Source organism: Budorcas taxicolor, chromosome 19, assembly GCF_023091745.1.
Source record: "Budorcas taxicolor isolate Tak-1 chromosome 19, Takin1.1, whole genome shotgun sequence".
Lineage (NCBI taxonomy): Eukaryota > Metazoa > Chordata > Mammalia > Artiodactyla > Bovidae > Budorcas > Budorcas taxicolor.
The window spans coordinates 17,922,571-17,937,568 of record NC_068928.1 but is presented as its reverse complement, the minus strand read 5'-3'; the positions used below and the strand labels follow the sequence as shown (position 1 = coordinate 17,937,568).

At 51.2% G+C, this 14,998-nt stretch overlaps 1 protein-coding gene across 1 annotated transcript in view; it reads left to right on the top strand.

Moving 5' to 3' along the window:
- The window catches only part of ADAP2 (ArfGAP with dual PH domains 2), a 28,437-nt gene extending 13,717 nt beyond the window's left edge, over positions 1-14,720 (top strand). The window contains exons 7-12 of the mRNA XM_052657447.1: positions 2,567-2,713; positions 7,149-7,232; positions 10,243-10,305; positions 11,508-11,654; positions 12,937-13,165; positions 14,589-14,720. Coding sequence (XP_052513407.1) covers positions 2,567-2,713; positions 7,149-7,232; positions 10,243-10,305; positions 11,508-11,654; positions 12,937-13,165; positions 14,589-14,623 — 705 coding nt within the window. The 3' untranslated portion in view covers positions 14,624-14,720. The remainder of the gene's footprint in view (positions 1-2,566; positions 2,714-7,148; positions 7,233-10,242; positions 10,306-11,507; positions 11,655-12,936; positions 13,166-14,588) is intronic.
- Positions 14,721-14,998: the final 278 nt, after the last annotated feature.

The following is a 14,998-nucleotide window of genomic DNA, read 5'->3' as shown; positions in this document are numbered from 1 at the left end:
AGTTAAGTTGAGTAAGTGAAAATTAACAACAAATTGAGAGTCAGTCAAACTCACCGTGTTGGCAAAATGTTAAAAAACTGTCAGCATCAAGTGTTGGTGAGGATATAGAGAAAGGAAAACTATTCTGTGTTATTGTTGGAAGTAAATATTGGTGCAACCACTGTGGAGAAATAATTAGTGAAATAATTTGGCAGTTTTCAGTAAGTCAAAGATGCATACACTTATAAGATAGCAATTCCATTCCTAAGTATGTACTGTGACCTAGAGACACCCTTACAGATGTATACCAGGGATGCCAGCTGACTGCAGCAAAAAATTAGAAACGATCCCAATATTTGTCACCAGGAAAATAAATGGATAACTTTTGGTGTAGTCATTTACAAGAGCTGAGTAGGTGGATTTATTTCAACATGGATAGAACCAAAAACTACAAGGTTGCGTGACAAAAGTAAGATGTAGAATGAGTTATATTATATGATACCATTTATATAAATTAAAGCCACATAACACATGTATGTTCATAAGCATGTGTATGTGTGTATAAAAGTATAAGAAGTGAGCTAGAAAGATGAACATCAAACTCATGACAGTGATTGACTGTGGGAAATGGAGGAGGAGAAGGGACAGGGTAAGTAGTAATTAAAGGGATTTTGACTTTATTAGTAATGTCATATTTTTAAAATAAATTCCCTTCTAAGGAACAATATTGTCAAAATATACTTTTTTTGTATTTTTAGTATTTTTCATAGTAAATATTTTAAAAGGAAATATTCTTCTAGCAATCTTTCAAGAAAGCCGTTATGAAGAGTGTTGGCCTGAATCTGTCCATACTTCTTATGTATGTGCAAATAAACATATATACATATAGTTTATGTACATCATATATACACTATATGCAGGTAGCATATGGATATATATGTGTGTACAATTTTTGCATTAATAGGTTCCTACTATATATCCTATCCTAGTACTTGGTATTTCTTACACGTGGATATCATGGATATTTTTTCATATTAGTAATATTGATTTAAATTTTCCTGAAATAATTCTGTGATATTTCGTTGTGTGGATGTGCCATGATTTATTTATTTAACCCATTATCATTGATGGACATTTAAATAATTTTTTTTAACTAATATAAGCAACATATATATATTTGCATAGTAATGCAGCTACTTTCTCAGATAGATTCTGAGATGTGAAATTGTGGGTTAGAGCGAAACAGTCAATGTTTTAATGAATAAGATCAAATTTCCCTCTGGAGAAGACTGTCCATTAGAACTTTTGTCAGTGATGGGAATGTTCTGTCTGTATCTGTCCAGCACCCTAACCACTAGCCACAGATGGCCACTGAGTACTGAAATGGGACTACGTGTGCCAAGGAACTAAAGTCTCTTTTAAAAAAAAATTTGCTGATTTATTTGGCTGTGATGGGTCTTAGTTGCTGCACTCAGGATCTTTGGTCTTCGTTGTGGCGTGCAGGAACTTCATGCAGCTATGGGACCTAGATCCTTGACCAGGGGTCAAACCTGGGCCCCTTGCATTGGAAGCACCGAGTCTTGGCCACTGGACCACCAGGGAAGTCCCTGAAGTCCTAATTTTAATTCATTTTAATATCTACATGTGACTACAGCTACAGCTACTATGGGACTAGATTGTTGGTATCATTTTTCTTCCTCTCATCAGTTATGAAAGGAAACATTTGTTTTCCCTTTGCCTTCTTAGCATCAGAGAGTGCTCAAAATGTGTTCAGACCCTGAGAACAGAGTATAGTGTGGGAAGGCACGCTTTGAGGCCCACCCCTGCTTTTATTGGTTTATCTGTTTCATTTGATTGGCTTCCATGGATATTCATTATAAATTCTTTTTTTTTTTTTTTTTGGTTGCACAGCATGAAGGATCTTAGTTCCCTGACCAGGAACTGAACCCGTGGCCCCTACAGTGGAAGTGTGGAGTCCTAACCACTGGGCCGCTAAGGGAAATCCTAATGATTTATTTTAGAAAAAGTTCTATGGCTGAAAAACTTGAAAAGGCCAAGTTACGGTCTTTCCAAGCCCCCTTCCAGCTCAGAGAAGCCAATTGATTAAGCAGGATTAGTGGAATGGCTCGGAGAAGGCAATGGCACCCCACTCCAGTACTCTTGCCTGGGAAATCGCATGGACAGAGGAGCCTGGTGGGCTGCAGTCCACGGGGTCGCTAAGAGTCGGACACGACTGAGCGACTTCACTTTCACTTTTCACTTTCATGCATTGGAGAAGGCAATGGCAACCCACTCCAGTATTCTTGCCTGGAGAATCCCAGGGATGGGGGAGCCTGGTGGGCTGCTGTCTATGGGGTCACATAGAGTCGGACACGACTGAAGCAACTTAGTAGTAGTAGTATTAGTGGAATGGCTGGATACAGAGAATGGTAGAATATCTGTGGATCTTGATATTAGAGCAAGAACATTACAAAACCTATGTGGAGTTCCGAATTGGTCATGTTTGGCTTAAGGCTTGATGGCGAAGGTGAGGAGAAGTCACTCCACTGACTGTAGGCATCCTGAGCATCCGATTCCTCTCTTTCAGGGTAAAGACCCCAAAGCTGTCATCAGCATCAAGGACTTGAATGCCACCTTCCAGACAGAGAAGATTGGGAACCCCCACGGGCTGCAGATCACCTACCGGAGAGATGGCCACGTTCGGAACCTCTTTGTGTACCACGAGAGTGGGAAGGTGAGAGGATGGCGTTGCCTCTCCAGCCTCCAGCTCAGCAGCCCCGAACATTGCAGACGCAGCTCCCTGGCTCCCTGGCGCAGCAGCCTCCTGAGACGTGCCGCTGCTGTTCGCTTTCATCTGTTGTCACTTTCTGTGTTTGGCCACACTGTGTGGCTTGTGGGATCTTAGTTCCCCAACCAGGGATCAAACTCGGGCCCACGGCAATGACAGCACCGAGTCCGAACCACCAAACCGTCAGGGAAGTCCCTGCTGTCACTTCTGGTCGGGACAGAGCAGAAGTTAAGGCAGAGAGAGATCTGGGAGAGGAACCAGGCGGGGACCAGGGGTGTGTCTGGATGGTGCACAGCCACCAAGGGCCATCCGGTTAGCAGACGGGACTATGCCCAGAGGTGGCAAATCAGGTGCAGCCAGAGATTCCAGATATGAGAGAAGGGATGACTCGAAGCTCAAACAGCAGTGCATCCCATGGCCTCCCATCGCAGTGTGTGGTCCGGCACCAACTGCGTGAGCATCACCTGGGAGCTTGTTAGAACTAGTGTCTTGGGCCCATCCTGGACCTGCTGAGTTAAAACTGCGTTTTCACAGGATCCCTAGGTGACACTCAGGCACGCTGAAGTTTGAGAAGCACTATCAAAGGTCCAGGAAGTCAGCTCCGTCAGAGAAGAGCAGGCCAATAGTACAGCTGCAAAGACAAAAGCCAGCTCTAAATGGCAGGGTCATGTGACTGGGCAAGAGTCAGAGATGCTAAGTGGAGGTGAGGAGGCGCAAAGGTGGGGGCTGATGTTTTGTGATTTGCTATTAATTCTGTGCTGGGCACTTTTCTTGGTGATCACTATACATCATTGCTTTTCTTTTTAAAAAATTAATTAATTAATTTGCCTGCGCCTTGCGGCATGTGGGATCTTCATTCCCTGACCAAAGATGGACCCATTGGAAGCGTGGAGTCTTAATCACTGGACTGCCAGGGAAGTCCTGTACATCAGTTCTTAATCTTCAAAATAACCCTGGAAATGTTTTATCTCCATGTTACCAAGGCATGCGACTTCCTTGGTGGCTCAGCGGTAAAGAATCCACCTGCAATGCAGGAGTTTCAGGAGATGAAGTTTCAATCCTTGGGTCAGGAAGATCCCCTGGAGGAAGCCATGGCAATCCACTCCAGTATTCTTGCCTGGAGAATCCCATGGACAGAGGAGCCTGGCAGGTTACGGTCCAGAGCATCTCAAAGGGTCACACACGACTGAAGCAACTTAGTACCCATGCACTGAGGCATGGGTGTGTTAAGTAATTTGCTCAAAGTCATGTGGCCGATGGTTCCTGAACCCTGCACCTGTCTTACCACCCCATGTGCCTCTGCTGGAGGAAGACCCTTGCCAGCAGGAGTCAGAAACTAGATGCAGGGCCTGGATCTTCCCGAGGCCCCAGCACTGGGATACTGACCGTGGATCGTCCTCCTAGCAGGCTTCCTGCTCTCTCCAGCGTCTGGGCTGACTTCCTGGCGTGGTCTGAAGAGCTGGGGTTTGGAGTCAGAAGTTGGGACCCTGCTTCTGCCACTCCCTTGTGTGTACGAGGGCAGGTCCCTTCCCCTCCCAAGTCTGCCTGTGTGTGGTTGATAATACCCACTTCCTGGAGGGGTCTTGAGGATCGAGAGACTCTGAACCATGAATGTGAATGCATCTCATTACTGTGAAGTGCATTGTAAACGTTAGTTGTCACTGTTGTTATTTGCTCACGATTGTGGCAGCAGCGGAAGACAAGCTCTTGAGAGCCGTTCCTGATCATTTCTGTGTTCAGGACTTCACTCTTTCAGTAAATCCTTACAGAGCCCCTCCCTGCAACGTGCACAGCACTGGGGTGTGTAGTGAATGGGCTTCTGGGATCTCATAGTCTTGGGAAAGAGACAGATGGGGAAATAGGCACTGAAGATACTGTGTGATGATGCCGGTGGCGGCCATGCTAGAGACGCACAGGAGACATATAAGTGGCCTAGTCTGGGGGAGGGGCACTCTAAAAGGCTATCCAAAGAGGGAGGTTCTACTTAAGAACTGTGTGAGTATGCTGAGAAGGAGAACACTCAAACCAGCTTAAAAGGGTCATGCGTGGAAAAGAAACAGGGGTATTTATTTCAAAGGATAGAAGCATGGTTGGGCCGCCTGAGAGGTTAGAATTAAGAACTGTGATGTGTGTGATTCTGTGTGTGTTTGGAGAGAGAGAGAATACACTCTTAACAGGAACACATTGTTCTATAAAACCAGGAGTGCAAGTAACTTCTCGCTTCTTTGTTTCTCTAAATGCAAGGATCTCATTCCCCAAACTGCCAAGAAGTCTAGTGCCACTCATTTTTCTCGGCTCCCTCCATCGGCTTTACCAGAATCTTGGGACTCGTGCAGTCCAGGAGACCTGGAGGAGATCCCTGGCTCTCAGTCCATGCTGGGCTCACTGCTGCGGCCCCATGTCCAGACTAACTGGATACCAGTGGCTACCTCTCCATGCCCATCGCTGCTAAAGGACTTTTGCTGAGGTGCCCACGATCTCAGACACTTACGGTACCTGACTCCCTCCCACTGGCCTAGCTGTAGAGCAGCTGACAACCTGGTTCCGGCCAGTCTCCTCTCCCTGGTGATGCCGCAGCTTCTCCCTTAGATGAGCATAAATGGGGGGGCAGAAACTCACGCCTGCAGGAGCCAGGTGGGCAAATTAAAAGTAAAGTGGACAGCCTTAAGTCTGTGGCAAACAGGAACACGTGTATAGAGAACTGAAACAGGCAAAACTTAAGGACAAACCAAACTGTATGCAGGTTGGATTTGTGACTGGAAGAATCTTTCCAAAGTGAAGGCCTGGGTGGGTCTTCCGTGGGGATGACCCCCTTCCCTTAGTGCCTGAAACCCTATAAGGTTCTTCATGCCCTGGTCAAGAGAGTTTAGGAATATTGAACCAGCAAAGCTTGGCCTAAAACGGAGGAAAGGTACTGATGTTTCATACCTTTGAAACCAAGTTCAAATTAATTTCTCAATCATTGTATTGTATCCAAGTGCAGCACAGCAACTATTTGAGCAGGTCTTTCCTCTCCTCTTCCATACTCCTGTGAGACAGAATCCGATAAGCCCTGTTCAGCCCCTGTGCTGGTCCAGCCCTCATCCATTTTCTGTGGCCAAGAAGGGGTAGGATCATAGCAGCAAGTGTGACTGCAAGTGTGGATGGGTGGTGCGTGGCTGAGAATGGGTGGGGCATTTTTCATAGAATCAGGGTTTGGGTGGAGCAAAAATCTATTCCATCTAAACTCCCTCTCAGGATGAATAAAATGTTCTAGATAAAAGGTGTATCAAGGGTGAGGGCAGAGAGGTGGGTGAGGCAGAGTGTTCCAAGAGAAGGGAAGAACATGGGGGCAGCGATTGCAAATGATTTTGTATGGAAAGAGCTCAGAGAGGAAAGTGAAAGCGACAGTGTTAGTCAGTCCGTCCTGTCCAACTCTTTGTGACCCCACGGACTGTGGCCCACTAGGCTCCTCTGTCCATGGCATTTTCCGGGCAAGAATACTGCAGTGGGTTGCCATTTTCTTCTCCAAGGGATCTTCCCAACTTAGGGATCGAACCTGGGTCTCCTGCAGATTCGCAGGCAGAATTTTTACTGTCCGAGCTGTCAGGGAAGTCCAGAGGGCAAAGTAAGTCATACTAAAGAACTTAAGGCTCTTCCCCTGAGGGTAGTGGAGAGGACTCCAAGCTAGACTCAATTAGATTTGCAATTTGGAAATCACTCTGGCTGCCGTAAGGACTGAATGAAGAGCAGCAGAGCAGAGGCAGAACCGGCTGGAATAACGGGTTCAGCAGGTGAGAGACGAGGGTGGACACTGCTGAGGGAGGCGCTCTCCCAGAGGGACACAGGAGGTCCACGCCAGCTTCGGCCTAAGTTGCACTCCAGGTGATGAGCATTGTATTGATGGCGCATCCCCAGGAGCACCTGCCCCCACCTGAAAGCTGGTCTTTGACATCTGAGGACCTTTGCTCCTCAACGTGTCTCCCAATGACCAGCAGCTCATCATCTGTGAACTTGTTAGGAATGCAGAATCTCAGGCCCCACCCCAAACGCACTGAATTCAAATCTGCATTTTAACGAGATCCTCGGGTGATGCATACACACCGTAGCAAGAGCCAAGCACTGTGCTGGGCCGCTGCATAACTCCTGTGCGGTTGGCCTTGGTCCTTTCCCATGGCTCTGGGGATCTGTTCCCCACTTGCTCGGGTGACGCCCTGGGCTCTGGCACCATCCTCCCAGGTGCCTGGGATCAGCCTGCGTAGGACTGGGGGGTGTGCATGTGCTCAAACCTGAAGATCCAGCTGGCTGCCTGCTGCCAGCCTCAGCTGCCCGCGCCCCCCCGGCCCCCACCGGCTCTCAGTCTCATTGACTGTCTGTCTGTCCTTTGCCTGTCTCTCTGCAGGAGATAGTGGACTGGTTCAACGCCCTCCGTGCAGCTCGTCTCCAATACCTAAAAATGGCCTTTCCTGAGCTCCCAGAGTCTGAGGTGAGCTAAATGCAGACCCCAACTTCCACGGCTCCTGTCTGCCACCTCCTGTGCTCCTGGTTGGCTGACCTCAAAGACACACAGAGGCCAGACTCAGTTTGACTGCAGGAAAGATCTTGAGCCTTGGGGTTGGGGACCTCAGCGGGAAACCAAAAGCTTTCTCCTGGGGAGGCGGGGGGTATGGCCTCACTGTTGGCAAGGCAGTCTCCAAAAAGCAGATCAGACTCTCCCCTTTGGGATCCGTCACTCACAGTGTCAAAAGGCTCAGGATTTGGGCATCTCTTCCTGACTTCTCCCACTGCAATGCACAAATGGTCCCTCACATACTGCTTACAACGTGCTTCTGAACCTGGTTTATCTTGTCATCCCTTTTATCTAATCGTCCTTTGTGGCCAGCAGTTAGGTGAGGTGATTATTCCCATTCCAGTGATGAGAAATTGAGTCCCAGGAAGGTCAAGTGTGTAACCGAAGGTGTTCTTCCCACTTGAACATCCCCTACTTTGCCCTCTCCTAGTCTGCTTTAAGGAAGGCAGTGGGATCTTTCCCATTATCATTCTAACAGAAAGAGTCTGCCTTTCATGGCCAAGGTGACAGTGAGCCTGAGAAGTTCATTTCAGTTGTCTTCAGAGGTCTGGGGCATCCATGTACCTCCCTCAGGCTTGGCTGGGGAAGCTGTATAGAGTGGGCCGCAGGCTGAGCTGAGAGGCCTGGGTCCTTGTGGATGCTCTGCTGCTGACGTGCTGTGTGACCACTGCGCTTAGTCTGGGTCATCTGCAGGGCCTCTTCTAACTCTGAGGTGCTGTGCTCTAGTCCCTGGGTTAGGCCTGCTCTGGAAGGATTTTGTAAGAGATAGGGGGTGGAAAGACCATGTTAATCGTGTGACTTTTTTTTTGGCCATACCACCCAGCATGTGGAGCATTATTTCCCTGATCAGGGATGGGACCTGGGCCCCCTGCAGTAGAAGTGCAGAGTCTTAACCACCGGACCACCAGGGAAGTCCCATTCCAGGGACTTTCTTATTCCCAACTGTTAGACCCTTCTTGAAAGCCTAAGTGCTCCTTAATTCCCCAGTTTGCAGGGAGCAAAGTGTCTGCAACAGGGGTCCTCTCCAGACCTAGGGATGCACTGAGACGGCACGTCTCCACGAGTTCCTCCAGCCAGGCCTGGCTCAGGGCCCTCCCGGCCTGCAGAGTCAGCAGCCATAGCGGTTGAATGCCCACTTGCATGGGCGTGGCGTGCGGGTGCTGACTGCTGCCTGGAGACACTGAGGACAAATTGCAGACGCCCCGCCTCATTGTCTGGGCAGCTCTCCAACTCGCCCGACCCATGCGGGGGAAACTGGGCTTTGGTCAGCATCCTCAATGTCCTCTTCCTCCCGCCTCCACCATCGTTACCCCTTTTCCTCCCCTAGTTTCCTCCCCGCCTGCCTCTCTCCCCGTCTTTCCTCCCCCCATGTCTACATAGGGTATGAGGTTCTGAGCAACCACCCAAGTCTTGCCCGAGCTCAGGGGTCCAATGCCAGAAACCTGGGGGACCCTAGTGGGATTGTGGTCCTGTAAAAAGAAATGCATGGACCCGAAGGCAGGGAAGCTGATGTGTCATGCAAAGCAAGTGGCCTCACCTCTCCAAGCCCCAGTTTACTCATCTGTCACCACTGGGACAGTCCCTGCCTCCAAGGCTGCATGTGTCCAGTGAGCCAAGGTGTCTAAGGTGCAGGGCATAGTACCCCATTCCCGGCCTCTTTCTCCTTCTCAAGGCCTAGATCCACCCTGCTCTGGCTTCAGTTCAGACGACTGAGCGATTAGGACTCTTGTCTTTGCTCCAAATGAAGGAATTAAAGCCTACAGAATGCACTTTAGGGAAAGGGGAGTGGTGTCCTCTGTATTTTTGGTTTCTCGCTCACAACTTTCTCCCTTCAGACTTCCCATTCCTACTCCCAAACCTTACATCGCCTTTGCCCCTGCTCTCGACCCAGGCTCTGTTCTCATCTGAAGCTCTAGACTTGCCAGTTTGAAACCCTGGAGCATAGGAGGCCAGTGTCAATCCCTGGAAGCTTCTCTGAGCGTAGGACAGTCTTGTAGATCACATAATGCGGTATCCTTATTACACAGAAGGAAACGGGCCCAGAGAGGTATAAGGTCTTACCAAGGTAACACAGCTGGTTGAGGTCAGACCTGGAGCTAGAACTCAAGTCTCCTGACTCCTAGTCCAGAGCTTTCTTAATCCGTCCTGCCATTCCGTCCTATGGCCCTGGCTCAGAATCCCTGCCAATGCCCAGGTCTTGGCCAAGGGCCTGATCAGAAGGTTCTGGCATATTTATACTTGAGCATCACAGAGTAGTAGCATCATAGAGCTACTACTAGGGTCTGGCTGGTGTCTGTTGGCTCTCGGTGGTGAAAGTTCATCCTACTGGCGACATGTCTTCGGGAAAATCCTCAGTGACTTTTCTGAGGTGTTGTTTCTTCATACAGAGCATGAAGATGATAACATCCACCTCACAGGGTGGTTGAGAATTACACGCAGAGCCTGACACACAGTCAGTCAGTTCAGTTGCTCAGTCGTGTCCAGTCCTTTGTGACCCTATGGTCTGCAGCACACCAGGCTTCCCTGCCCATCACCTACTCCTGGAGCTTGCTCAAACCCACATCCATCGAGTCGGTCATGCCATCCAACCGATGACACACAGTAGATGCTCAGAATACAACCCCCCCTGATACCAGGAGGGTCTCCTCAGAGCCTGACCTGCGTCCTCCTCCTGGAATTGCTGAAAGAACCCTTAACCTAAGTCTTTATACCAAGACTCAGCTGTGTTGATTAGCTCTGCAGACATCTGGGGTGCTGTTGTCGGGCTCTGTCGAAATGTTAGCGTTGCATCCATACCAAATATAACCATGTGCACACATCCTTCCCCATTGCAAACTTCCCCCTTTGTTGGGGAGCCAAGTTCATTGGGGAAGCTTGGCCTCTTGGGTGGGAGGCAGGGGGTCAATGTGTGTCTCTCTTCCCCCAGCTTGTGCCCCTCATCACCAGGAACTATCTCAAACAAGGCTTCATGGAAAAGACCGGTCCGAAGGTACATCCCATGTTCCCGGGGGGGACTTTCATGGCCTCAGTCCCAGTGGGCAGTGGGGCCAAAGTGGGGAGGTGGGAAAATGAGGAACCAGGGGCAGGGAGGAGGGAGGAAGCGGAAGTAAATGGACTTTTGTGAGTTCCGGGGGTGAAGGACCAAGTGGAGACAGGGTGGCTGGAGGGTGGTCCAGCCTCACTGCAGATGCTTCTCCCTGCAACTGGGCATCTTCCTTCTTGATCAGCATCACCATCAGTGCTCTCATCTTTACACCATCTAACTGACCCTGTTCTTGGGAAAGCACAGCTGAAAAGGGAAAGCACAGCTGAAAAGCACAGCTCCTTTGGGGGGCAGCTCTTGAACACTTGTGTGCTCCGAGCTGGGGCCCTACCAGGACTGTTCAAGTGAGGCAGGACTAGTGATTGGTCTGAGAGAACTCACCTCGGTACCTGTGCTTGGATGCCAGTGAGGCCCCTGCCACCCCAGGATGTCTCCGACTCAGCCTGGATGCTGGTGGGGTGAAGCTCCAAGCCAGAAGATGGAGATGGTGGGGGGTTGCGCAGAGGGGGCGGTGCAGGGAAGCGGGGAAGGGAGGAGGAGAAGGAAGAAAGAAGCAAGCAGATGTGTGTGCGCTCAGCTGTGTCTGACTCTTTGCGACACCATGGACTATAGCCTGCCAGGCTCCTCTGTCCATGGGATTTCCTAGGCAAGAATATTGGAGTGGGAAAGCAACGGCTTTCCGATGCTTTGTTTTTTTTTTTTAAGGTGTAATACGCTGACGCAATGTTTGTTAAGATGACAGTGAAAAGTGTTAGGCAGTCACAGTAAAGGAAGCCTCAGACGGCTGGGTAAAGGGTTGCAGGTTTTCGTCCTTCACCAGCTGGTGGTACCGCCCCTGTGGCTCTTAGGGGGACTTTCCTTCCCCTGACCTAGGTTAGAATTTGGCCAAGGCCAGGGCTTTCAGAAGCGCTGAGCAGTAGCCACTTCTGATTTCCCAGGTTCCTTTTTCTGAGATGTCTTGTCCACAGCCTGAGAAAGAGGAAAATGCTTCTTCCAACGCACATAGGCAGCGGCTGGAGGCTGCAAGGGAAAGCTGGGGTGGAGGAGGGTGTTTGGAGCCATCAGAGCTCGAGGCCAGGGGGTGGGGCGAGCACCGGGGTGTCCGACTGCCAAGCCAGGAACTGACCGGCTCCCTCGTCCTGGCCCAGGCTGGCCCTCTGACCTCTGTGCCCCACCCCCGCCTGGCCAAGCCTGATACAAAGTTCCCTCTTCTGCAGCAGAGAGAACCTTTCAAGAAAAGGTGGTTTGCTCTGGATCCCCAGGAGCGCAGGCTGCTTTATTACAAGAACCCACTGGTAAGAGTCACTGATGGCCCCTCTGCTGAGCACCAGCAGGCAGCGGTGGGGTCAGAGCTGGTCGGGGACCATGGGATGTGACAGGGCTGGAGAGACCCAGCGAGAGACACCCCTCCATCACTGGTTGTCTCTAAGTCATCCTGTGCATGAAACTGTGCTCTCCCTCACCTTCAGGAAGTCCTTCACGTGTATCCAAAAGCTGCCAATGTAGCCAAGAGAGGGGTTCCCCATCCTCTAGTCTCCAGGGCTGCCTTCCAACATGGAGGCTGTGGAGAGTCACGGTTGGGAGTAAGAGCTCTAGAACTTGACTGTCTGGGCTCTGGGACCAGCCCTGCCACTTTTAGGGGTGCACCCATGGCATTTTGGCAGAGCACTCAGTTCTCCTTGCCTCAGTTTCCTCAATCAGGAGGTGACTTAATAACACTGCCATCTTCAGAGGTTGCCCTGAGGATTATTCTATGAGTTACTATACATAAAGCACTTGAATTCTTAGTGCAGAGTTCAGTTCAGTTCAGTTGGTCAGTCATGTCTGACTCTTTGCGACCCCATGGACTGCAGCATGCTAGGCCTCCCTGTCCATCGCCAACTCCCAGAGTTAGCTTTCCATAAACACTGAGTATGGGACTTCCCACGTGGTGCTAGTGGTAAAGAACCCATCTACCAATGCAGGGGACCTAAGAGGTGCAGGTTCGATCTCTGGGTTGGGAAGATTTCCTAGAGAAGGGCATGGCAACTCACTCCAGTATTCTTGCCTAGAGAATCCCATGAACAGAGGAATCTGACGGGCTACAGTCCATGGGGTCACAAAGAGTCTAATGTGACTGAAGTCACTTAGCATGCACACACGCAAACATTAAGTATCATTTAAACAGATGTTGTTGTTTAGTTGCTAAGTCATGTCTGACTCTTTGTGACTCCATGGACTGTAGCCCGCCAGGATCCTCTGTTCATGGGATTCCCCAGGCAAGGATATGGAGTGGTTTGCGGTGCCCTCCTCTAGGGGATCTTCCTGACCCAGGGATCCAACCGACCTCTTCTGCTTTGCAGGCAGGTTCTTCGCCACTGAGCCACCAGAGAAGCTCATTTAAACAGAGGCTGTGTGTGATTTCCTTTATAGTTTGAGCCTTTTAAAGTCAGGGGTCCACCTAGCTGAAATCCCCAACAGAGCCCCCCACCCAACACACACAGCCCTCTTACTAAGATGGACCTGGGGGCTCTCAGGCCTGCAGGTGGCCCTCTGCCCCAGGTGTGGCCTCTGATGACCTCTGTCCTCTCTTTTCAGGATGCCTTCGAGCTGGGCCAGGTGTTTCTCGGGAGCAATGAACAGGGGTACCAGGTATTCGAAGACCTGCCCAAGGGCATCCGAGGGAACCGCTGGAAAGCTGGCCTCACCATCGTCACCCCCCACCGGAGGTTCGTCTTCACCTGCCCCAGCGAGAAGGAGCAGCGTGAATGGTTGGAGAGTTTTCGAGAGGTCCTCTCCAGCCCCTTGACGCCCCTCAACCTCCTTGGTAAGATACAGGGCCCTGCGTGTGTTCCTTTGGCCAAGGAAAGTGGGCAGAAAGGGGCTTCTTTGCTTGGGTTCAGCTGTGAGTCCTGAAACCGGGGTCATGGCTCCTGACTGCCCTCTTTCCGTTTTCTTCTCTTCTGGCCCAAGAGAAGTTCAGACAGTGCACATTATTGCCCGAAAACCCTCTCTGTCCACGTTAAGTTCCTCTACCGGGAGGCCTTCCCTAGTGGCATCCAGATGAGCTTCATCTTGGTAGAGCTGTCGCTATTGTCGTTCACGTTCAGTTTCTAAGTTGTGCCTGACTCTTCTGCGATCCCATGAATTGTAGCCCTGCCAGGCTCCTCTGTCCGTGGGATTTCCCAGGCAAGATTACTGGAGTGGGTTGCCATCTCCTCCTCCAGGGAATCTTCCCAACTCAGGGATCGAACCCACAGCTCCTGCACTGGCAAGCGGGTTCTTTACCACTGAACCCCCAGGGAAGCCTGAACTGTCGCTTAGGTCCCGTTTTCTACCCTGCTCCCTCCCTGGAGCCGAGCAGCCTCTCTGCCCCTCCGCTCCCTGCCCCTGAGTCCCTTTTCCCGTGAGAAATCCTCGGCCTGTTAGGAAGGTCACACCCGCCGGCAGCTCCTGGGATTCTGGGTTCCTCCCCACTCAGAAGGAAGGCTATTTTTAGGGTGCTGCTCTTCTCTGGGCCCTGGTCTGTCTGCTCCTTTCCTGCTCCTCCCCTTTGCCCCAAATGTGTCTCGAGCAGGCTTCCCCATCTGCAGACAGCCTCATGGAAGGAGGGGAGACATTCTGAGCAGGAAACTTCTGGCCCAGGGCTTTCTGGCTCCTGGGACACCAAGGAGAAGTTCCGTGTTTGGAAAAGTAGAGCCTGAGTAGGTGACCCCACGCGGCCCCTGGGGAGAAACCCTGGTGCCCTTTGAGTCTGACCAGGATAAACACAGACTTGCTTCACTCTCCCAAAATCCCAAAGCTGAAGGGCCTCTGAAATGGACTGGGAAGTTGTTAACGAGGAACAGTAGCTGGTGCTCTCCCCTGCCCCCCCCCCCCCGCACCCCCGCACCCCCCCCCCGCCCCCACCGCCCCCCCGCCCCCACCGCCCCCCCGCCCCCACCGCCCCTCCGCCCCGCCCCCCATACCCCCGCCCCCCCACTCCCACCCCCACCCCCACCCCGCCTCCCCACCCCCACCCCCAACCCCCCCCCCCCCCCCGCCCGCCCCCAGGGGCCTGTGCTTCTGAGTCTCTGCTGCCGTCTGTTTCCACTTTTCTCTCCTTCTCTGCTTCATCTACCACTTTCTGATCTGTTTTTTTATTCTGTTTCTCTCTGTCATTGCTCCCCTCTCCTCTCGCCATCCCTTCCCTCCGGTGGGACTACGCTGGCACAGCCATACCCCCAGCCCTCTTTTTGTTCCCTTTGTAGCTGTGTCAACAGAGAGTGACTGCAGCCACAGGTGACCCACTGGCCACCCAGAGCGCCTGGTGGAGAGTTGCCACTTCAGTCTTGGGGGCCCCGCAGGAGTGCCCCCTCCCCAAGTCAGCAGCTGTCACGGGCAGTGAACTCTGCCAAGACCAAAGCTTTGGGCTTTACCTGCTGGCTCCCTGGGCCTCCCCGCTGCCCTAGGGGTCTGGGGAGCTGGTAAATGTCCTCGGGGCTCAGGACACCGGGAATGAAGGCACTGCAATGGGAAGGCACCCGTGGCATCAGCCAAGCTTGCTGAAAAAAACAGAAAACAACAAAAAGTTTAATCTGAATCCAACCATGAGGAAACAATCGGACAAGTCCACATTAGAGGAATTCTGCGAAACGACTGCTAGACACTTCAACACTGC